At 39.9% G+C, this 25,188-nt stretch overlaps 1 protein-coding gene and 1 long non-coding RNA gene across 2 annotated transcripts; both read right to left on the bottom strand.

Moving 5' to 3' along the window:
* Positions 1 to 323: 323 nt before the first annotated feature.
* LOC145449618 (kelch-like protein 3) lies at positions 324 to 11,488 on the bottom strand. Its single transcript, XM_080328013.1, has 8 exons — positions 11,358 to 11,488; positions 11,204 to 11,298; positions 10,085 to 10,585; positions 6,845 to 6,974; positions 6,001 to 6,209; positions 5,307 to 5,424; positions 4,186 to 4,394; positions 324 to 1,846 (listed from the first exon to the last, which is right to left on the bottom strand). Exons 2-8 carry the CDS (start codon positions 11,280 to 11,282, stop codon positions 1,299 to 1,301), a joined length of 1,794 nt encoding a protein of 597 aa, XP_080184139.1. The 5' UTR covers positions 11,283 to 11,298; positions 11,358 to 11,488; the 3' UTR covers positions 324 to 1,298.
* Positions 11,489 to 11,920: 432 nt separating this feature from the next.
* LOC145449648 (uncharacterized) lies at positions 11,921 to 12,587 on the bottom strand. Its single transcript, XR_013918315.1, has 2 exons — positions 12,434 to 12,587; positions 11,921 to 12,385 (listed from the first exon to the last, which is right to left on the bottom strand). It is a non-coding gene; the product is annotated as an uncharacterized LOC145449648 (long non-coding RNA).
* Between the last annotated feature and the right edge of the window lie 12,601 nt (positions 12,588 to 25,188).

The following is a 25,188-nucleotide window of genomic DNA, read 5'->3' as shown; positions in this document are numbered from 1 at the left end:
ACGACTTCAGTTAGCCATTTGTCATCCATTCCACCGGTTTAAGAGACTCTGCGACTACGAAAATTAGAACTGCTTTGGCCTTGGCATTATACGATGTAGTTTCACTGAATATTGGCTGTCATGTTACTGGTAGGCCTATCGCTTAAATGATTTTGTCGTTTTGTAATTGTAAAAGCATGCAACCATACATGTGTCGGTCCGACTAATCGACTGTTGTTATCTGCGTATTACTTCCAAAAGGGCCACTCAGAAAGTTTGACACCCAGGCCAGCGCTCAACGATAGCTAGCAAAGGAAACAGCAGGCTACGCAAGAACTGATAAGTTACTTGAAAATGATTTTATTTTGCACATGCCACGTTGACGACATTAAAGTCAATATATGGTTCCCTCTCCAGACAGGAATCGGGATTTGCATCCGATGGAGAGCGAAAGAAATCGATACGAAATAGAAAGAAATATTACGCAAACAAATAAATTATCTTCAAAGTAGAGCCCCAGCGAATATCGGTTCGCCGATCATATCGAGTCGATATCGCACTTTGAAAGAATGTCTGTATATGCGATAACAGGAGAATAATAACTCACATTTTCCTGACGTTAAACCATGGTAACAGGGACACAGAGAAGTATAATCTGCGACTGCTAGCCTGCGAATATTCATTTATTTTTTATAATTCACAAGTGTCCGTCTATGCCACCTTTCTAGTTTATTTCATGTCCGTCCAAGCGTAGATAGTAATCGCAGTGAAACTGTTCAAATGAATACACTGAAGTTTAGGAAACGCACCTTAAGCTAGAAGCCCTATCTCATGAATATCGGTGGAATAGTGCTAGTGCTAGTTTTCAGAGGTCACAGTGGCCATCGTTGCTGAATTTCTCGAGTGAAGTTCCGCTGGAGAAAAAGTCGAAGTAGCGGTTCCAAAGGAAGCAAAAAGAAAGTGTTCCAGACCTAGTTTTTGCAAGGCAACCGAAAACTGTCATGCGAAGTGGAAGAGCAGTGTACACCACTTGAGAAAGCAGTGCAAGTAGGCAAAATCTTTCAAGGCCTAGAACACATTCTTGTAAACTGCTACTTGAGTACAAATTGACATAGTTACTTCTACTTGAGTACCAATGTTGACTACTTTGACCACCTGAGTAGAAGCAGTCAAAAACATAATCACTTGAGGAAGGATTGCAAGTGGGCAAAATCTACTTGAAGCAAAAGTACATCAATACTGAGCACCTGTCGGTTTTCTCGATATTGCCTCAAAAGTATGATATCGGTCTGGCTCTACTTGGGAGAAATCTGATAAAGTCACAGCATCATTTTATCAATCACAGCCACCCCCGCGTACGAACGTCCTGTGCTCATTGTGGTGGGCAGCAAAGACCACGTATTCGTTTTAGGATTGTAGCATTCCACAGTGACCAAATTAGAAGACCCATCGTCACCCCCTACAACATACAATAGTCCGTTTACAGACGCGACCCCCGCGTTCCGCCTGCACATGTTCATATCCGCGATTTGCTCCCAATGATCGGTCGCGGGGTTGTAGACTTCTGCGCTTTTTTTGACGAGGGGTCCGTCGTGACCCCCCACCGCGTACAGCAACCCGTCTATGACCCCGACCCCGGCGCCGCTTCGCCTGGTGCACATTTCCGACACAAAAGTCCATTCTTTTGTTTGCGAACAGAAGCATTCCACGGAGGAGAGGCAGTTTCGGGACACCCCGTCGTAGCCCCCTACTGCGAACATGACAAATCCGATGACCCCGACCCCTACGCTGCTCCTGCGCGTGTTCATGGGGGTGCAGGGACGCCATTCACCGAGTTTGGAGTCAAACACTTCAATGGAATTCAGGCCTGAAAAGTGATGTTGTTAGCCGAGTTCGGCGACTAGAAAATATTTGGCGTTTCTAAATTTGGGTTAGAACTGGAATAACTACACAGTTCTTTCCAGATTACGTTAAAAATAGATTGATCGGTACACATTAGTGTTCAATTGGAATGATCGCCACACATTTTTTCATATTAGATTACAATTAAAATGATGGTTAGGGTTAGTTTTTCTGAATTAGATTCGATTAGGATGATAGCTACTGCTAAATTAGATGACAATTAAAATGATGGCTACACGGGTTATTTCCAAATTAGATTAGAATTAGAATGGTATCCACACTTTTTCCAGATAGACTAGAATTAGAATGATAGCTAGTTTTTTTACAAAATTGTATTAGAATTAGAATGATCATTACATTTCTTTCCAAATTAGAATAGAATTGGAATGATAGAGCTTTTCTCCAAGGTTAGAATTAGAATTGCTGAATTTGCAAGAAGTTGGATATTGAATTAAAAAGTAAGACCCCAAAAATCAAGTTCAGTTCATATCAAACCAGTGTTGATTATCATGAGCACGAGAATAGCAAATGTCTGTACAGCAACTTTGGCACGTTTTGCACGATACAGTTTTCCTACAGCATTTTCAGGAAAACCAGAAATGAGATTATAATTTAAATCAGGGGTTCTCAACCTGGGGGGTGCGCCCCCCTTGGGGGGCGTAGGAGGCTCTCAGGGGGGGCGCGAGAAATTGACGAAGTCAGTATAGGGGGGGCGCGAGAAATTGACAAAGTCAGTATAAATTGTACGTGTCTGAACATGTGTTTCACATCCATTATGAGAAGACGATTAATGAAGATGAAAGTTATTCCATATTCGAGAAAGCTTGCAAAATACAAACTCTAGCAACCGCGCTCAACGGAGTATAGTCTGATTTCAACTTCATTTGAGCAAATTTTTGAAATTCTTTGGAGATATACAGAGCAATTCCCACGTGTAAGTCATTCATTGCTTCATAGCTTTGACAGTAGCCTAAAGCTTGTCGCTCTAGGCAGCTCCTGTTAGTAGCTTGCGAACTGCACTGCCTAAGACAGACTTGGATGCAACATAGGTTGCCCGGTTTCGCCCTCAATTAGACTATAAATCTACACAATTTAATTACCTTCCAAAAATGATCAAATTCAGCCTGGCAGGACAGAACGACGCCTTGCTCTCTGTACTCACTACCAGCATCAGGATTAGTCTCAGGGTGACCTACCTTGAAATTAATTAATGGGTGTCTTGTTCAATGTTTTTTGTTATTTTCAAACATGTTTGGAGAAATTTGTCAGCAATGTAAAAGACTCAACAACTGGAATGCAGATTCAAAATTGGCGTAAGATATACCTTATGTATACTATTAGATCAGGGGTGGGCAGCCTGCAGCCGTAGAAGGGGATTTGAGCGGCCGTCGACACCTAATTCAATTAGTATGAGTTGGCGGCCGTAGACATGCAAATTGCAATTACGAATTCACTGCCGCATTTTCGAGAGATTTTAATTTATCTTGAAATTTTCTTCGCCCTCCGCGCAATTCAACAAGACTTAATTTTTCGATTTTAATGCAGTAGCGCCCTCCTTAATCTGAGCCGGAATGGGAATTGGCAAGAAATAACAATTCGTTCGCGGCCCTGAAAAATTTTCGCGCTCCGCGCGACAGTATGCACCACCCGGCAACTATTCATAACATTGCCACTCGCGATTTCGGTGCGTACAATAGGGCATTGTGAAAAGTAGAATAGTCCGGAGTTCACTGGGAATGGATATGGACTGTTTACCATAGGAATTTTGCGTCCAGATCGTTCATTGCGGCTATGCCCTGGAATGCGGCCTTACGCTACATAAGCAATCGAAATGCAGCCATGATTATCAAAAACGTTGCCCACCTCTGTATTAGATGATGTGCTCTTTTTGACATGACGATAAATGCAAGGGGGGTCAGGGGGGGGGCGCGATTTTTTTGATCATCTCCAAGGGGGGCGCGTGTCAAAAAAGGTTGAGAACCACTGATTTAAATGAAGCATTGAAAACATCTCACAAAATAGATTACCGGCATTTCAATCTAACTAGCCAACCCGAATTATGAAATGTCGCTACACTCTTGTTTTGATTCCAATCTAATTTCTGGTTTATCGGAAATGTTACAGGACATTCTCATACTTCTGAGATGAACTTTGATTTGATATGAGCAGAACTTGTTTTTTGTTTTACTTCAATCTAATTTTGAATTTTATTCAATTTCCAAGAGTTTGCGAATTCAGGAATTCCAATCGAATTTAGGAAGCTAAAAATATTGCAGCTGTCCATCTCTATTGCACTGTCCTCACCCGTTGAGCCGTCAAACCCTCCAACAGCGTACAGCAAACCATTGAGTACAGCTGCACCAAGCGTAGAACGTCTGGCCTCCATGGGCGGTCCGCTCATCCATTTGTTCTTGTTGGGGTCGTAAATGTCCACGGTACGGACCCGGAGTGACCCGTTGAAGCCTCCCACGGCCCAAATTCGGCCTTGATGCACAACCACCCCAGCCCGGCACCTGGAAAGTAAATAATAAAATTTAAATCCGGGGATACAGAACTTCAGTATGTATTTAATAAAACTTACGAAATGATTATATTAGTAAAATATATGACAAATCAGTATTCAGACTTTTGGGGTGCATATATTTAATTTACATATTAATAGTTCATTCATGCTTACAATAAAAGTAATATTAAAACGTATAATAAATATAATTTGAAGATACTTCCAGGGGTACGGACTTCAACATACATTTTGATAACAATATTTAGGCAATCAATATATTATTAAAACGTATGATAAATCAGAAATTTGAAAATACTTTTCTGGATAGAGGACTGTAATATACATTTTAATAATAATATCTTGATGCATTAAATACATTATTAAAATGTATCGATCAGAAATTTGAAGATAGATCAATATACATTAAATATTTTGGTATGGTAATGAATAGGCCTATATTATTGATATGCATGATAGACCAGAACATTAATATACATTTCAATGATATTTAGACTATGTAATGAACACATTATTAAAATGTAGGATGCATAATAAATTTTAATACATCTTTTGGGGTACATAACGCTAATACATATTTTAACAATATATTCATTACATCAATATATTAGTAATATTAATGAAGTATTATTAATATTTACATAATGAGTATATTACTAAAATACATATCAAATCAAAAATTTGGAGAGACTTTTTGGGACACAGAACTTTCAGGTACGTTTATATAATATATTTTAGTCTGAATTTAATATAATCATTTATTAAAATATTTGAAGAGGTTCTTGGAGGTATAGAACTTCAATATACAATTCAATAGTATATTCATATTGTATTTATTAAAATGTATAATAGTTCAGAAATTTTGTGACAATTACGTCATGAATATTCTTCTACAAATACCGACCTCCGTGTGGACATCTCGGCGACTTGACTCCAATTCTCTTCTTTGTAATCGAAACTTTCCACCGACCGAATAGCTTTTGGCGCCTGACCTCCGACAACATACAGGACTTTCGAAAGACCTGAACGTCAGAACAAGGCATGGTCAAAGTAGTTAGCGTGGCTACTCAAGTAGCAGTAATGATGTAAATTTCCACTCAATTATAAGAGGCAATTTCCAAGACCTATAAAAATCACTTCAATTACAGAAAACAAGTCTGAAAAGGACTCCACCAAGTAGTTTTTAAAAGTAGACTTGGTTTTCACTAGTTAATCACAGGTGGCTACTTTATCAATTTCAAGATGCATCTCGGAAACTAACAAAAAATTACCTAATGATGCCACATAATAGGTGATATCAAACAGTCATGTCCCCAGTCACCGGCATAAAAGCATTTATCTAAATCCGCCAAACTAATTTGTGCCCGGAGGAGTTTGCGTATCATCAAAAGACAATACATTGAGCTTGAGCCATCTGCTCGCTTCAATGATTCAAATTTTCATGCCGGTGACATAAAATTAATAATATATGACCTCTGACGAGTGTCAGGCGAAAATATTTGGGTTATTTCAATATCAAATATTATTCCAATGCATTTTTGTACTAAAATTTCCACAAATAAACATGTGCAAGATTTCAAGTACAAAACCAAACCTACCGGGCGGCACTCTGGGTCTGGTCCGCGGGTTTGACATGTGGGCTCGCTGGTCCGGTTCCAGGAGATGATATTTCATGGCTTCGATCAAGAAGTCTTTGCAGGCGTTGTTCTGGTTGATGAGCTCCTCCTGTCCGACGCGAGTCACCAGAAAGTCCCGCGGTAACAGAGGCAGACGAACGTATTCCAGGAGTGACGCCATCAAGCTCTCTCTGAATGATGATTTGAAAGCAAAGTTCTAATGACTTGAACCGAGTCGCATTTTTTCATTGATTTGACTCGAGTCATTTTCTAAATCATGCAGAATGACTCGACACGAGTAACTTTGTGTAACTGCTCGACTTGTACTTGAGTCATTGTGCATGACTCGTCCATATGACTTCGGGTGTACTATAAGACTTATACTTGAAAGACTAAAGGCCCTGAAACGGTCTTTTCTCTATCTTTGCACTGCTGCCCACCACAACTACTATTATGACCAATTACTGAATGGAAAGATAAATTTTTTCGTGATTTCCTTGAGAAATGAAGATTAATTTGAAAATCCAATTTTTTATCAATCATACTGCTTCAAAGTACATTTTGCAATAATTTTTTTTTGTGTAAACGGAATCCTACACGGATTTTCAAGTCCTCTCCCCCCAATTTTGTTTCATCCGTAACTTTTTTTTTCTTCCAGTTTAGAGCGAAAATGTTGATTTTTTTTCAATTCCTTGGCCTCAAAATTGTATAATTAGACAGTTTAATTGATTCTCCACCATCATTACAGCAAAAAATATGAATTTTTAAGATTTTATACTAGATTTTGACCAAGCCTACTCCTAACACAATTCACAGAAACCCTCACCTCTCTGCAATATCGAACTTCACCCAGCTCACGACAGCTTCAAAAACTTTTTCTTCCGAGCTCACGGAGAGTCTGTCACTATCGATGAGGTCGGTCAGTTGCTCGCCGGTCAGACTCAGGAACTCGTCCCCTGAAAAAGTAGGCAATTTTGACTAATTAACTCAACGAGAACTATTTGAAGAAACTCTTGGAGGTGCACAACTATTATATATTATCTACTAGTAGCTGATGATTTCCCTGCCAGTGCCAGCCAAAAATATTCGGGTTCATTTCAATGCCAATATATTAATCGATCAAGTAGAAGTGAATGTACCTGTGGGGAGTACTTTTAGTGGAAGTGGAGTGGAAGTACTAGTGCTCCAAAAAGTACATAGATACTATGTTATTGGCCAACACAGGAAGAAAACCACAGATAAAGAAAGACGCCTGTGTAGGTCTGCGAGAGGTAGCGGGGCTACATACTCATGTACTGCCTAGAACAGGGGTTCTCAACCGGGGGTCCGCAATTTCAGGGGGTCCGCGAGACCTCTAAATTTGTAAAATGATTGATAATCTAATTTTTTTTTAAATTAGGCAAAACATGAGGCAGTTTCCCTACACAACTGTTACTACCTCATCAGAATAATCGTCTGACATATGTAATATCTTATAATTCAAATTAATTTTAATTGCCAAAGCGCCACTAACCTATTGATACAAATATATTGCTGTTTAGAGGCGTTTTGTTGGGGTTTGTGGAAAAAATAATAACCAATATTCCATTATAACTAAATGCTAGATAAAAATGACTAGGCTGGATGTGATATGTTCATTAACAATATGTTTCTTCATTATGGTGCCATAAATCTTGCGATCACATCACAAATGTTGTCGGAAGCGTTACGCGTGCAAGCCGTGCATATCTTATTTAATAGCCTCCATCTATATTTGCGGGCCTGGATTTTGGCACTCGTTCATATCAAAACGAAGACGCGGATTTTCAAGACACCACCCCGTACTTCAAGAAGTGACCTACAGATATAAAATTAGCCATGGAATAATAAAGGTCTACCCAATTTCTACATGAATAGTATGATGTTATTTTCAATAAAAGTCATTTCGTTGCTGTTTATCACAAGCCTACAGTTCATATTTGCGCAAGACAGATGACGGTGGCACCATAATTGAGCTAAATTTGAACTAAAACTTTAGGGGGTCCGCGACGTCCGTGGCGGTCAAAAAGGGGTCCGCGAAGCAAAAAAGGTTGAGAACCACTGGCCTAGAATCAAGTAACTTTTACCATACCAAATTGATTCACGAATGTAATTCTGTGAAACTACCAGAGGTGGTCGAAGTAGTCAAGAAAACTACTAAGTAGAAGTAGAAGTAGTGGCAAAAAATCTACTCAAGTACGAGTAGAAGTACTTCTGCCACAAGCAACCTAAAACTACTTGAAGTAGAATTAGAATGTACTGACTTTAAATCTACTCAAGTAAGTAAATAGTGAAAACAATCCTAATTCGTTCACATTGGTTGTCGAAAGGTGCAAATTGAGCCGTGCGAAAGTTGCCGAGCTTGATTCATATTGATGCATTCCAGGAGGTATCCAATTTTCGACAACATACGCATTCGTCCGCATCATGGAATGAGAATGCTAGTATTGATATGGAAATGCTATACTAATCCTCTATTTTCTCGAACAGCACGTTTTAGAAACAATCATGGTATGGCTCCCTCCCCTATATTATAAGGCCCGTAGTTTAGTCGAAGAGCAATACGGAGACATTGTATAGGATACACACTTTGCGGCGATTGCGCGATTAGTAAATGTTAATAAAAAATATGGTGAACCGTAAAAATGCCATATTGTGTAGCTTTAATTCCGGAAATTAAAGGCATTATTGCACTTGCTTTTTTCAACATGTATGCTATCTAGACAAAAGAACTGATATTAATAAGAACTTAAAGTATAGGCTATGATACTGGGAAGTGAAAGTGAATATGCTACTTCTAAAAGCGCAACATGTATTTCGTGTCTTTAGTCCAAAAGGTTTCAAAGGCGGTATGCTAAAACAGCTCTAAAACTAAAACAAAGTCAGAGTCACTTTTCCAGATTAGGACACGCTATGGATATGCTAGATTACGATATGATAACTAAATGCTAGATTGCGAAACATCAGTTTCAGACGTTATTATGGGCCATATATACTGTGATGAAATACTTCATATGGGCGAAGGGCGACAATGCGGTGTGAACGGAACCACGCCATGACGCCAACCCGCTACCTAAATTATATTCACCGATACTTTCGTGAAATCATACTGGTTACACCGTATCCACTGCGTGCGAAGCGCGACGAAAATTCTGGGCTTTACTCAACTTTTATGAAAATTAAATGTTGATACTCCGTGAAAACAGACCAGAAATTCCTCAGGCAATCTACCTGATTGGAAGATTGAACTACTTCTACTTGACAAACTGCAAATAGCGGAAAGTAAGTAAGTAGATCACAAAATATTATGAAGTAGAAGTAGCGAAAATCAGATCTACTTGAGTAAGTACCCGAAGTAGAGGAAAACTTCTTGAGTACTGCGAAAAAGTACAAGTACTTCGTTACAGACCAGAGACCACCTCTGGAAACTACATTCCAGCTTGCTGTAACATCGAGAGCAAACCCAGAGTTGAAAAACTAGAAAATTTTAAACTTTTGCCAATTAGATTAGATTGGAATTACTGAATTCAGAAAAGAAGCATAAAAAAATCAATTTCAGTCCATATCAATTTCTGAGTTCAATCTCATAAGCACGAGAAAGGCAAATGTCTGTACATCAAGCTTGGCTCGTTGCGCATTATGCAGTTCTGCTAGAGCATTTTCTATGAAAACTAGAAATGAGATTGGAATTGAAAAGAGGGCATAGAAACATTTCACAACTTAGATTAGAATTAGATTACCGGCATTTTGATCTAATAAGTCTAATTAGACAACTAGAATCATCTACTGATCCAAATTTGAAGAGCTTCTTGGAGGTACAGAACTTCACTTTATAATTGAATAGTATATAGGCCAACCGCCCGGATTATTCGAAATTGCATGCCGGTGAAGTCATATTTTGTAGTAGCCTACGATTGTTGCTATACAATGTTGTTTCCAATCCTCTACTAGTCGCTGACGATTACCTCTGACGAGTGTCGGCCGAAAATATTCGGGCTCATTTCAATACGAGTTCATTATTCAATTGTTTATCCAAATTTGCTCTCACCGTTGACAACGTCAGTGAAATGCTGCTCCGAGAATGTTTTAGCCTGATCGAGCAGGTCCTGGCAGGAGTGAATGTCCGCAAATTGCCGAATTCCCAGACAGTTGGAAGGATGCAGTTGAGATTGCAGAAAAAGACAGCACGATTCTCGAACGTAACAAAGCTCCAACAAGCTAGCCGCCGGGAGCAAGTTTTGTACGTTTTCTTCTGTGATTTCAATTTGCGAAGTGTAGACGTATTCCACAATTTCTCTCAAAGCGTCGCCGTGAATTCCGTTCAGTTTGACGCGATCGGCCCTGCATTCCGACATCTTGCCTCCGAACATGGCCGTGAAATAGGGTGACACCGACGCCATGACTAGTTTGTGGACGGGTATTTCGGTGCCTTCCGCGACTAGCATGACGTCGCACATGACTCTGTTTTTGCGGAGCTGGTTCATCAAAGCGAAAGCTTCTTTCGGGTGTATGTCGTTGTGAAACTGTTGGCCGTTAGTAGGCACCCGACCTGTTGTAGTGGTGTTAGGAATTAGAATTACTACATTCACAAGAACTTGGAATTTGAGTTCAATTATGAATTAGACAGAAATAATACAAAATCAAAGTTCAGTTCATATCAAATCGAAGTTGATTGTCACAAGCACAAGAACGGCAAATGTCTGTAAACAGAGCTTGGCTGGTTTCACACTATACCATTCTCTTGTAGCATTTTCATGAAAACCAGAAATTAAATTAGATCTGAAATGAAAGCATTGAAACATTCTACACACACACAAATTAAATTTTAATTCTATAGCTAGCAGTTTCTTCAAATTAGATTAGAATTGCTGAATTTGCAAGAACTTGGAAATTCAATTCTGAACCAGAAAGAAACAACAAAAATGAAGTTCATTTCATATCAAATCAGAGGCATTCTAATAAGCACAAGAATGACAAATGTCTGTACACCGAACCGATACACCTCTCTCTATTGAAGCGTTTTAAGGGAACGGGAACCCAGAAATTGGATTAAAATTACAATTGAGATAATAGAAATATTTCAAAAATTACATTAGGATTAGATTACCGGGCATTTCGTTTGATCTTCACCGTAACTATTTACTATCTATAGTTGTCCAATACTGACCTGTAGCATCCGTAACGGCAGCGGCCGTACTTTCGCTGAACGATTCGAGCGGATTGCCGAGAAAGTTCATCGTCATCATTCAACAATAAAGGAATCTAATGAAATAAAATGCTTGAACTAGGAGATAAGATTTGTTTTATTCTCACAGTCTCACTCAGTTATTTGTATTTTAGGGTTCGGTACACCACCACAATAATAACTGTCCCAGCTCAGTGCATTCAAGTCAGAAATCAAGCAGCTTCCCTTCTGCATAAAAGATATCTCGTTAACGTGAAGCCCTGCACATATTCATTCACATATTCATGTGCAGCACTTTTGTTATGGTGCTTCCGGATTAAAGTATAGATAACAGAGATGAGCATGGATTAGGATTAGGTTTTGAAAAAACAGGATTTGTGAAATTTTGTCGGATTTGGATTGGATTTGGATTAGAGATTTTTTTCAGAACGGATTAGGATTTGGATTGGATTTACCTATTTACTGGGAGATTGAAATGTCGTGTGGCGAATGGCGACAAACTTTATTCAGATCAGTTATTCAGATCAGTTATTAATGTACTCATTGTTACTAAGTTATCTTGAATCAAGTGAATCGTTGGTTATGAAAGAAAATTTTCGAATCCCTGCATTGCATAAATTAGTATTTTTTCTGAATTTCCAGTTGGAATCGGATTAGGATTGGACATGGACTTGAATATGAAAAAGTTATGGATTAGGATTTGGATTTGGATTGGAAGGTTCGGATTTGGATTGGATTAGGACATAGAAATTTCAAATCCGCTAATCTCTGATAGATAACGGACGATTTTCATTTTTGCTCTTGGGCGCCGCCATCTTGGCCTATGGTTGGCCAGAGCTGAATCGAGCTTCATAGGCGCAGGTGACTGTTTTGGAGTTGGTTACGTTCTTTAACGCCGTGCGTTTTCGCTTTATGGTGGTTCCGCGTTTTGGTGCAAAATAAGTATTGATAACATACTCATAATATACGCTATTTATATACGCTAACATACGTTATTTGCTGACGATACTCACCTCTTCATAATATCCAGCACTGTCGATGGTTTGCATGCATCTGTGAATAGGGAACTCCCAAAAGTGTCGAGATGGCTCCAAGCAAACAAACTAAGTTTGAATGCAGATAAGACCGAGATGCTCGTTTTAAATAATGCCAGTCATAATTTCACTGTGAACAAATCTCAATATGTGACTCAGCAAAATATCTCGGCGTCACCATTGATTCCAAATTGTCTTGGAAGCAGCATATTGAATGCACAATATCAAAACTAGCTCGGTGTGTGGGAATAATGACCCGTCTCCAATCTTTGGTTTCCAGATCAGTGCTACGAACTATCTAATTCTCTCTTTTCCACTCTCATCTGGAATATGGAATCGTAGTATGGGGAAATGCATGCCAGAGATGAGCGGATTTGAAATTTCTATGTCCTAATCCAATCCAAATCCGAACCTTCAAACCCAAATCCAAATCCTAATCCATAACTTTTTCATATTCAAGTCCATGTTCTATTCTAATCCGATTCCAACTGGAAATACAGAAAAAAATACCAATTAATGCAATGATGACCAATGATTCAAGATAACTTAGTAACCATAAGTACATTAAAACCTGATCTGAATAAAGTTTGTCGCCATTCGCCACACGACATTTCAATCTCCCAGAAAATAGGTAAATCCAATCCAAATCCTAATCCGTTCTGAAAAAAATGTCTAATCCAAATCCAATCCAAATCCGACAAAATTTCACAAATCCTGTTTTTTCAAAACCTAAACCTAATCCATGCTCAATGCTCATCTCTGATTCATGCACAACATTTTTGTGCAGAATTCGAACCCTGCAAAACCGTGCGATACGGCTGATCTCATCTGTACCTTTACGTACCAATTTATCGCCTTACTACCGTAAGCATCGAATTTTGCGAGTTGATGAACTATATCGCTTCGAAGTATCAAAAGTTGTTCACAAGTATTTTTCCAATAGTCTGCCTCCTGTGTTTGATGACTTTTTCATACCTGCTAAACATGTCCATTCCCATTACACGAGATCCTCGTCTAAAGGAAACATCTATACTTACCCCCACCCAATAGCAACCTAACTAAGAGATCTATCGACTACTCGGGACCTATCATCTGGAATGCATTACCACCACATATCCGTGAATTGCCTTATAATAGATTCAAAAAAGCCCTACTTGATCACCTCTTGTCGTTACACTAACAATGTTGCCCTACCTCGCCCAGACATTGCTTCATTGATCATTTGCCACCATTGTTTGATTTTTTTTCTATTTTCCTTTAACTAAACATTTCTTTACAGCCAGACTGTTCAGAGTCAAGTGCACCTGTTTGATGCTGGTGTGATCAGACTAGATGACCTTCACGGTCTTGTCGATCATTCCTATCTAATACCGAATACTGTGCGCGCATATTTTCTGTACCACCATCACTGCCGTTTGTTATGTATTTTGGTTCGATGAAAATAAAGACTCTCTCTCTCTCTCTCATCAATGCTATACAATGTTTTTCAGCGAAAAACCGAGCTGGTTTACAGTCGTTTTACAAAGCTTTCTTGTGCCGGTGTGTGACAACTTTTCACTCACAAAAGCCGAAGAACCAGTAAGGCCCTGTGGATATGCAACTGTACCACTCAGGTATTTCAGTGTTGGGATCAAGTCACTACCTTCGAGTCACGAGTCATTTCGAGTCATTGCACATTTTGACTCGAGTCAAGTCAAGTCAATCGATTTTCGAAAGTGACTCGTGTCAAGTCAAGTCACTCGATTTTTGGAGGTGACTCGAGTCAAGTCGAGTCAAGTCAAGTCAAGTCACGAGTCAAGTCACAATTCAAGTCAAATTGCCTTTTCGAAGTATGAGGCATGATTACGTCATCGCATTTTGCTAGCTGTCTGAAATACAGATTGATGTGGTCATTGATTCTGAACCGATAAACGAATATAGAGTTATACACGCAAGAAGGCGCAGTACCGCTCACATATACATAGAACTGTTAGACTATACGTAAGTATATAGTTGCATAGCTTCGGTTTATAGTTACCGGCCAAAATTGAGAAACGAATTGATAAGATGCAATACATTACTCATTTACATATTGATATGATACAATTCGAGCCTGCGCCAATGGTTGAGGATTATACAAACTAAATTTGAATTCAATTGCAATAAAGCAAAAGGTCTGGATAAGGTAAGAACAGAAAACAGAAATGAATATTATGCTGTTAAAATACTTCACTACTACTAGTTTACGACAACGTAACCTGTACGCTTCGATCACTGCGTTTGTGGTCATTTTATTTATGTGAGAACAATCGAGGCTCAGTGAAACACACGGTCATTGAATGATTGGTCGCTCTCACGGGTTACACCAGCGTTTCGCGAACAATCTGAACTTACAGAAGATACAGTGATTTTTATCGACACCGATTACTTGATGACTTGAAATTGACTCGTGAATTTTGCTCCGAGTCACGAGTCAATCCACATTTCTGATGCGCCGAGTCAAGTCAAGTCAAGTCATTTTAGCAAAGTGACTCGAGTCAAGTCAAGTCACACGAAAACGGTGACTCGAGTCTGACTCGAGTCAAGTCATGACTCGAGTCATCCCAACACTGGGTATTATAGCTGCATCACTCAAGTATCAGCTGTATCACAGCCAGGGCGGCAATGACACTAGTCATGATTTTCTGATGACTCGACAGCCGTAGCAGTACCAACAAGTAATACCAGATAGACTTTGAGGCCATAGCATAACCCTATATGTGAAATAGTTGATCATAGCATAACCCTATCGGTGAAATAGTTGATCATAACGCATATAAAGTAGTGAATTTATTTGACTAATAATCATTATGTGTTATGTGTACACTGTACAGGTTGATTTTCAAAGTACCGTTAACAAAAAATCTATAGCCTATTTTATATAGCTTATAGGAAATCGGATATGAATGCAGATAAGGGACCGCGGACTGTGAAAGGAAGAACCCATTTGCACTGTTGCGTTCCAAAATGCAACAATGACTCAAGAATGACGATGAATTTATCTTTTCACAGGTTTCCTGTTAAAGAAGAAACAAGGAAAAAATGGGTACAAAACATTCGGCGTGAAGTTGGGCCAAATTTAAAAGTAAGTAAATCATCACAACTGTTTCAGTCTCTCATATGTTCTGTCCAGATAACTCATGACATTTGTATAGATAACTGTAAATGTAGACCTTCTTCATAAACTGCCATATTTGCTTAATTCCATGGCGTAGTTGTGCAATGCAAGTGCATACTTTAATTTCTGTCACATGGCATGTTCCCCCATTGGTTACGTGTCATTAATTTTTGCATAACTGTATTTGCGGTGGACATGACACTCCAGAAGAAATGCCGGGTTCAAGCAGCACTGATCAGACAAGATGAAACATTGTTGGATCACAGCTATTGTAAAGAAGATTTACCCCTTTCCGAAGAGTTATGTAAAGCAAAGGAACGAAGACAGGATTTGAGTTAAAGTTCAATAACGGTTCAATGACGATGCGTATATTAACAAATCCTCTAGCACACTGACGGGAGGATACCAGAGATGAGCGGATTTGAAATTTCTATGTCCTAATCCAATCCAAATCCGAACCTTCAAATCCAAATCCAAATCCTAATCCATAACTTTTTCATATTCAAGTCCATGTCCAATCCTAATCCGATTCCAGGTGGAAATTCAGAAAAAATACTAATTTATGCAATGAAGGGATTCGAAAATTTTCTTTCACAACCAACGATTCACTTGATTCAAGATAACCTAGTAACCATAAGTACATTAATAACTGATCTGAATAAAGTTTGTCGCCATTCGCCAAACGACATTTCAATCTCCCAGAAATAGGTAAATCCAATCCAAATCCTAATCCGTTCTGAAAAAAATCTCTAATCCCAATCCAATCCAAATCCGACAAAATTTCACAAATCCTGTTTTTTCAAGACCTAATCCTAATCCATGCTCATCTCTGGAGGATACACACAAGTCTTGAGGCATGGTTGACTGCTATTCTATCATGCATGCAATCCTTTCTTTTCCCACCTGTTCAATAAATAATCAACTTTCGACAGTTCTGTGCGTCATTTATGTTGACAAATTGGGCCCGTAGACAATGGACGAGTTATTGACAATGTATTGAGCATTTGCTAGAAACTAGCTAGTTTTGCAGAGCTATCCGGGGCACAACTGGAAGTGAGGGGTTTGGTGCATGAGAACACCATGGAGACCAAAGTATAAACCCGGTTAAAATGAAATATTTCCGGGTCGCCATGACCCTTTCATGTCCAGCAAATAGGTTGGGTGTCACTGACAATTCTAGGCAGTTCGTCATCAGATCTTGAAATAATGTCCATCGTTCCATGGTCCACGGCGTTGTGGTTGGTCAATATGGCACATCTGCACCTGAAAAATAAGAATATACGGCAGCATTTTGTACTCGTATTTAAAGCTTCGTATAATTCGTTATTATTTGGGAACAATTTAACTGCTTATACTTAGCTTTACAAGTTATTGCTTTACCAATATCACGCATTGACGGCAGCTAGAGGCAAAAAAATTCACTGGCAATCCTGTCTACGTCAGCAAAGCTGAACGTGGGTAAACCTGTCAACAACTCAGAATATACTAGTTCCATACTCTCGGTTCGGTTACTGTCTAACATGTTCCTGCCATTTGTGACATTGGAGATAAACATTGGCATCAGTGCATTTTGGAAAAATGCAGTTCAACGGATAAGGATTCTCAAACAACTAGTAAAGAAATAGGGTCCTGATTTTGCTAGCAATGACATGAAATCAGTCACAACTCACAAGGAACAACTGATTTTGCACCTTCGTTCCGCTTCGCTGAGGCTGTAATCAAGATTGTCTTTGCGTGCGACTGTAGGATTTCTGGCAGTGTTGGGATCAAGTCACTACGTTCGAGTCACGAGTCATTTCGAGTCATTGCACATTTTGACTCGAGTCAAGTCAAGTCAATCGATTTTCGAAGGTGACTCGAGTCAAGTCAAGTCAGTCGATTTTTGGAGGTGACTCGAGTCAAGTCGAGTCAAGTCAAGTCAAGTCACGAGTCAAGTCACAATTCAAGTCAAATTGCCTTTTCGAGGTATCAGGCGTGATTACGTCATTGTATTTTGCGAGCTGCCTGAAATACAGATTGAGGGGTCATTGATTTTGAACCGATGAACGAATATACAATTAAATATACACGGAATTAAGGCGCTGTATCGCTCACATATAAGTAGAACTAATAATAAACTACGTAAGTAATTGCACAGCCTCAGTTGATAGTTACCAGCCAAAATAGAGAATAGAGAAACGAATTGGTAAGATGCAATACATTACCCTTTTGCAAATTGATATGATACAATTCGAGTCTGCGCCAATGGTTGAGGACTATATATAAACTATTTTCGAATTCAATTTCAATAAAACAAGAGGTTTGGTTTAGTTAAGAACACAGAACAGAAATAGACATTTTGCTATTAAATTACTTTACTATACTATAGTTTACGACAACGTAGGCTGTAAGCTTCGATCACTTCGTTTGCGATCAATACATTTGTGAGAGAACAATGGAGGCTCAGTAAAACGCACGATCATTGAATGATTGGTCGCTCTGACGGGTTACAGCAGCGTTTCGTGAACAATCCGAACATATGCAAGAAACAGTGATTTTTATCGACACCGATTACTTGATGACTTGAAATTGACTCGTGAATTTTGTTCCGAGTCACGAGTCAATCCAGATTTCTGATACGCCGAGTCAAGTCAAGTCAAGTCATTTTAGCAAAGTGACTCGAGTCAAGTCAAGTCATACGAAAAAGTGACTCGAGTATGACTCGAGTCAAGTCATGACTCGAGTCATCCCAACACTAATTTCTGGCAATCCAGAAGTTATCTTCCAGTGCGCAGAATTCAGTGAATCTGGTCTTGAGCGAAAGCTACTGTCGCTCCGATTTCAAAATTATAAATTCAAATATGATCAGACACTGATCCACCTAGAATCCGCCCTCCAAGTCGGAAATATCGGCATAGTCCGAACAATCGGAGAGCCGCAACGGGTCATTGTTTTACGGTTATCCGATTGTTCTGAACAATGCACATAACATAACACAAAACATCGTTGGGTTATATTTTTCATCTGAACAAGTCACACACAATGTACAATGCGATAAGACACAATGCGATGTCATGAACAGATAGGAGGATGTCGAACGACACGCAACCGTGGCGATCCTTTACTCTAACATCCACATCGGCCTAGAATGCCCGATGTCACAGTTCTTTTCGAAGTTGATCTTTTTTGAAGCCGCGGCCCTTTCTACTAGTTCTTTCCATTCCTTGTGAGTGCGTGCTTTCTTTCGTCGGGTCTTTTACTGGGCTTTTTTGTCGCCGTAAGAATGACAAAGGCGGGGGAAGAGGAGCCCAGATAAACCTCCGACGAAAATCGAACCCGGTCCGTCAGATTCGTGGGCGCTTATCGTAACCACCGATTTTTCGTCAAAGTCTGGAGCCTGAACAGATTTTAATTTATATTCTTGGAATCAGTGTGACAGTATAGCTTTCGATCAAGACCAGATTCAGTAAATTCTGCGCTCTGGGAGATAACTTTTGGATTGCCAGAAATCAGAGGTGGTCAGTAACGAAGTACTTCTACTTTTTCGAAGTACTCAAGTAGTCTTCCTCTACTTCTGGTACTTACTCAAGTAGATCTGATTTTGGCTACTTCTACTTCTTTTCGCTATTTTCAGTTTGTCAAGTTTGTCAAGAAGTAGTTCAATCTTTCAATCAGGCAGATAGCCTGAGAAATTTCGGGGCTGTTTTCACGGAGTATCAGCATTTAATTTTCATAAAAGTTTAGTAAAGCCCAGAATTTTCGTCGCGCTTCGCGCGCAGGGGATACGGAGTGACCAGTATGATTTCACGAAAGTATCGGTGAATATAATTTAGGTCAGGGGTCGCCAACTCAAAATAGGTCGCGGGCCACTTTTCCAAATTCCTGGAGGCCGCGGGCCGCATGACATCAATATCGATATAAAAGTAGGCAACGCAGTTCAACAACCACGTCTGATAACTCTACGTTATTACAACGCTGTGCTTTCTAACATAGGCGACGGTTATAGTCACCACAAAAGAACTAATATTTTATTGAACAAACACAAATACAATAAAAGGTATCATGATCATCAATGTCATTATATTTTGGACTATGAGCTGTACACGATACCGGACAATGACAACACTCTTGAGCCGCTAAAACAGGGGTGGCCAACATTTTTGTAATTCACGGCCGCATTTCGCGTACTCATGTAGCCTGCGGCCGCATACCGGTGGTTAGTCGTGATAAACTAGCTGGGGCCAAATACCCACGTTATCATGTCCATGTCCATTGCCGGTACACTCCGAACTAATCTATATGCACATATCGGCTTACTATGCGCACCAAATCGTTAGTAGTTACGTTGTAAATAGCCACAGAGAACCAATCTGTGGTCGCGCGAAGCGCGAAAAATTTTCCATGTTCATGAGTGAATTTCGTCAATAAATATTAGTATAGTTTCACATATTACTATAAAATATTTATCCTTTCTCGGCCAATGTGATCAGATTCCCAGATACAGCTGATGCAGGGGGTATCTGCGAAAACTTAGGGTTGCTATTACAAGTGTCGACAGCCGCATAATTTTCCTTCTACTGCTGCAGATTGGCCACCCATGGATTGAAGAATCAATATTGGGGTTAGCTATACACGGTAGGCCTACTTGCTAGACAACTATCTTCTCGTAAAGCATTGTCTTTTGGAGCGCCCGAAGTCGTTTTGCAGGCGTCTCGGTCTTGGCAGTGGTGGGCCATTGCACGTCAAGACAATATGCCCATTCGTACCAGCAAATTCTTCATCCATGGAATGATATTACCATGCCGAAGCCGTATCAACTAGTGAGTAATAGTGATAGTGGGCACATAGAATGGCTCACTTTGAAAAACAACAACATTATGTTTCAACTGAAATCAATTCTAGCGTTTTAACATGATTTACTAAGCGTTTTTCTGAATTTTTTTCAAATCAGGTCGCGGGCCGCAAAATAGGACCTCGCGGGCCGCATGCGGCCCGCGGGCCGCGTGTTGGAGACCCCTGATTTAGGTAGAGGGTTGGCGTGGTTCCGTTCACACCACATTCTCGCCCTTCACCCATATAAAATAATTCATCACAATATATATGGCTCATCATAACGTTTGAAACTAATGTTTGGCAATCTAGCATTTTCTTGTCATATCGTAATCTAGCATGTCCGTGGCGTGTCCTAATCTGGAAAAGTGGACTCTAACTTTTTTTTTAGTTCTAGAGCTATTTTAGCTTACCACCTTTGAAACTTTCTGGACTAAAAACATGAAATACATGTTCTGCTTTTAGAAGTAGTATTTATATTTCACTTTCAATTCCCAGTATCATATACTTTGAGTTATAATTAATATCAGTTCTTTTGTCTGGATGTTGTAGTATAAAAGCAAGTGTAGTACTAGTAATGCCGTTAACTTCTGGAAATAAAGCTACACAATATGGCATTTCTACGGTCCACCATATTTTTTATTAACGTTTACTAATCGCGCAAAGTGTTTACACCGTGTCCTATACAACTTCTCCGTATTGCTCTTCGACTACACTACGGGCCTTATAATATGGGGGATATGGCACCATACCATGCTATTTTCTAAAACGTGCTGTTCGAGAAAACAGAGGATTATTAGCATCGCATTTCCATACCAATACTATCATTTTCATCCCATGATGTGGACGAATACTTATGCTGGTATGCATCAATATGAATCAAGCTCGTCACCTATGGCATAGCTCAATTTGCACCTTAGTCCATTCAATCAGGATCGTTTTCACTACTTACTTACTTGAGTACTTTTGAAGTCAGTCAATTCTACTTCTAGTAGTAGTAGTAGTAGTTTTAGGTTGCTTATGGAAGAAGTACTTCTACTTGTACTTGAGTAGCTTTCTTGACTACTTTGACCACCTCTAGCTATGCCCAAGCTAAATTTGCCTGAAAGATGTAGCACAATCATAAAGGTATGCGTGGTATCTCTGGCTCGGATCAAGAATCCAATAAATATGCACCAAACGATACCAATTGATATATATATTCATATAGAAAATGTCCATTACTCGGTCGATGTCAATTTTCTCGGTTGGTGACGGGAGCTTATGCACTTTCCCATGCTTCTTGAGTTCCCTTTCAGTGGGAAATATGGCTTCACATACATCACAACTGATTCCACTCCAGTCCTTCGAAGCATTCGGCATTCAAGCTTGCGGTAGTAGGTGCGTGAGATAGGAGGTGAGTATCGTCAACGAAGAGTGTGGTATTCAATGATGAGGTTTCAAAGATATCATTGACATATAAAGTAAAAAGGAAAGGTCCAAGAACAGAGCCTTGCGGAACACGACTTAAGCGCCAGCACGCCCGCTACGGCGCTACACTGGCAATCTCTCATCTCTCGAAGCAAATGCTTCGCAGACTACTTTATCGATATAAGATTAAGGTCGTGGGAAATGAGGTTAGTTGCAGGGATTCGCGAGAAGATTATTGGCACTCCCTGCTGTGACAACTGTTACAAGAATAGTATATTCATATTGTAATGAACCCGAATATTTTCGGCTGACACTCGTCGTGGGTAATCGTCAGCAACTAGTAGAGAATAAGAAAGTTACTGACGATTACCCCTGACGAGTGTCAGCCGAAAATATTCGGGTTCATTTCAATATGAATATAGGCTACTATTCAATTGTATACTGAAGTTCTCCAAGAAGCTTATCAAATAATAATAGTATTACCAGGGTTGTAACCAAGTCACAAGGCTCCGAGTCACAAGTCAATCTCACTTTTATATTTTTGACTCGAATTCAAGTCGAGTCATTTTCAATTCCCACCGAGTCAAGTCCGAGTCCAAGTCAGCGAACAGCGGATCGAGTCCGAGTCATGGTATTATGACTCGAGTCCGAGTCATTGTGTTGACTGCTCAGTCCAGTGAAAGTCTACCTAAACCCACTTTTTTAACTCTGTTTGGTGATATTTAATGGTTCGAATTTATAATATATCAATTTTCCCCACTTTAGCAGTTTCTGGTCGCCTTTTCAAGCACCAGTACCAACAAACGAAATCCCAATAGTGTGTTGGCTTCGAAATTATCACAATGAAATGCCGGTCTTGGCCGTCTGAATCTCGAGTCAATGACTTGCTTCGAGTCATGCGCAATGACTCGAGTCCAAGTCGAGTCAATACGCAGATTGACTCGAGTCGAGTCATTTTCGTATTTTGAGAAAATGACTCGAGTCGAGTCATCCGAAAATCGTGACTCGAGTCGGACTCGAGTCGAGTCATGACTCGAGTCATTACAACCCTGAGTATTACCGGCAATAATACCATAAATATCCATTATTACCAGATAGTTTCTGCAAAATCACGCCAAAAAAATTTGTCGCGGATGAATATCATTTGGGCATTTAAATCAGTCGTCACCCTATCCTACAGTCTCTATAGTACAACCACCATATTTTGGAAATCTAAAAAGAGGACACTCTTTCAAAAATTTGAGACTTGCAAAACCGGAGAAGAATTCTCAAAAATCGGTGAATTTTTCCCACTTCGTGTTCGGTTGACTAAAAAAAAATAAAAAGGTCCACTTTTCGCCCAGCCGGAGCGTCACTTCTGTGCTAATTTACGGCATATCACTCGCATTTTGCTCTAAATATGACCTAAATTTTCAAAAGAGGACAATCATCATCATTGGTTTATTAGCAATTTTATCAGTTCAATACACCACAAAAAATGCGATACAATGAAAAGAAAAGAAGATGTCGAAGCGACAAAATATCAAAAAAGACGACAAAAGGTCGTCCTCCGAGAACACTTTCAAAAAAGTAAAAAAAGAGGACAAATCCTCATAAAAGAGGACGTATGGTAACCCTACCCTATGGACCTATGGTGCAACTATCGAATGTGACTATGGAACGGAAACTCCTGTTTTTCCATTGTTAGGTCACGCTCGACGGAATCTAGCGGTTTTGGTCATTCGCAACGCAACAATCGCTAGCCAATACTAGCCAGCCTTCAGGATTACCGGACCACGACCTAACATCGACCTCGCCCTCCGCCATATGCCACCTCATGTTGTCGCTTGCCTTTTATATTCTCTGTATTACTTTTCATTCAGTGTGCATGCCTCTTCTTTACTTCGCCTACGGTAAGGTGGGTGTCTGATATTAAAGGCTACTCCAAGTTGTTTCGACACTTTCCTATCTTTTCATTGTATCGCAGTCTTGTGATGTTTTGAAACGATGAAAATATTAATAAACCTGATTGATTGATTGATCGCAACAATTTGCCGTGGTTAAATGGAATATCACACTTATAGATACTCAACTTTGACAACGAAATTACTACCCCAATTAGTTAGTGGTATTCTTGAAACTTGATGCAGTGTTAGATGACATCACCAAGATATAGAATTCGAAAGGTAGTCGCTCAACTCGGTAGTCAACACAATCAAAATCAACGTAGGCCGATATCGGCTTTTCCGAAAAACTCGTTATTGGCTAGGCTAGGCTGTGTGAAGAGTGCACCTACACAATACATGCCATACTCGACTTCCATAACGAAATTAGTAAATTACTAACCCAGCTAGTTGCACAATCGAATGTGGCTATCGAATGCCTCGCTCATTCGATAGTCCAACTAGAGATTGCAACTGCAACTACAGTCTCTACAGTGTAGCTGTGCAATGTGCATGCCTCCTCTTTACATCGCCTAGGCCCAGGTGGGTGTCTGATCTTAAGACTACTCCTAGTCGTTTCGGCATCTTCCTATCTTTCATTGTATTGCAGTCTAGTGATGTTTTGAAGTGATGAAATTTTATGAATGAACTTGAATACTCAAACCATAGACACACAAATTGTAGTAATCGTCACGGTTCAGTCAATTCGCATCACAACAACATGCCGGCAACCTTTTTTTGCTGTCTGCGTACCGGTTTCGGTTTCAACGTAGGTTAGTACTAGTAGTCTATAGTTTCACAATGATTCTGTTTCCTCGGACTTGTCATTTGATATTCGCGCAAATTAATTGTACCACTGTCGCCTTTTTCATTCACTGTGTGTGGTTAGTTTTGAATATGATCTCTACAAGATGGTAAAAGACTCAATGAACGGTCGAGTGTCTGCAATACAATACCAATACAATCGTCAATACCGGTATCCGTTTAGCCCGCGCAGGCGTGGAATCATTTTCGCATAATGATAAGGTAATAACCAAGTTTCATTACCTTTAGGGTGGGACTGTGGACTATGGTCTGGCTAACCCGTTCTTATCGTTTAGTGTATTTGTAGGCCAGGGGTGGCCAACCTGCGGCCGCAGAAGGGAACTTGTGCGGTCGTTGACACGTTATTCAATTAGTATGTGTTGGCGGCCGTCGATTTGCAATTTGAATTTACGAATTACCGGTAACTCCCGATTTCTAGAGAGACTTTAACTGATCTTGAAATTTTCTTTGCGCTGCACGCGATTCAATATGGCTTAATTTTTGGATTATATTGTATAGCAGCGCCCTTTCCAATCACCGCCAACAGTACCGATTCGAACAGCGAAGCAAAATAATGCGCCCCATATTGAAATACAAACTCGCAATCGTATGCTCCTAACTATACCAACGGTTGCCGGTGAACTCAGACCTCGGTGAACTCGGACCTCGGCCCTCGGGAAATTTTGTATTCACGGATTGAACGCGACGCTCACATACTCTACTTGTTTGTTTTGTGGTATTCATGGTGTTTCTCGAATACTATGGACCTGGGTGAATTCCGCCCCCGAACAATTTTGAATTAAAGCTGGGAGCTGGAATATTAGGGTTGCCGGAGGTGGGATATTAGGGTTG

This window comes from Botryllus schlosseri, chromosome 11, assembly GCF_051294905.1.
Source record: "Botryllus schlosseri isolate E-star chromosome 11, Bs_hap1, whole genome shotgun sequence".
In the NCBI taxonomy this organism is placed as follows: Eukaryota; Metazoa; Chordata; class Ascidiacea; order Stolidobranchia; family Styelidae; genus Botryllus; species Botryllus schlosseri.
Note: the sequence above shows the minus strand (reverse complement) of the source record. Positions and strands in the feature narration are given on the sequence as shown.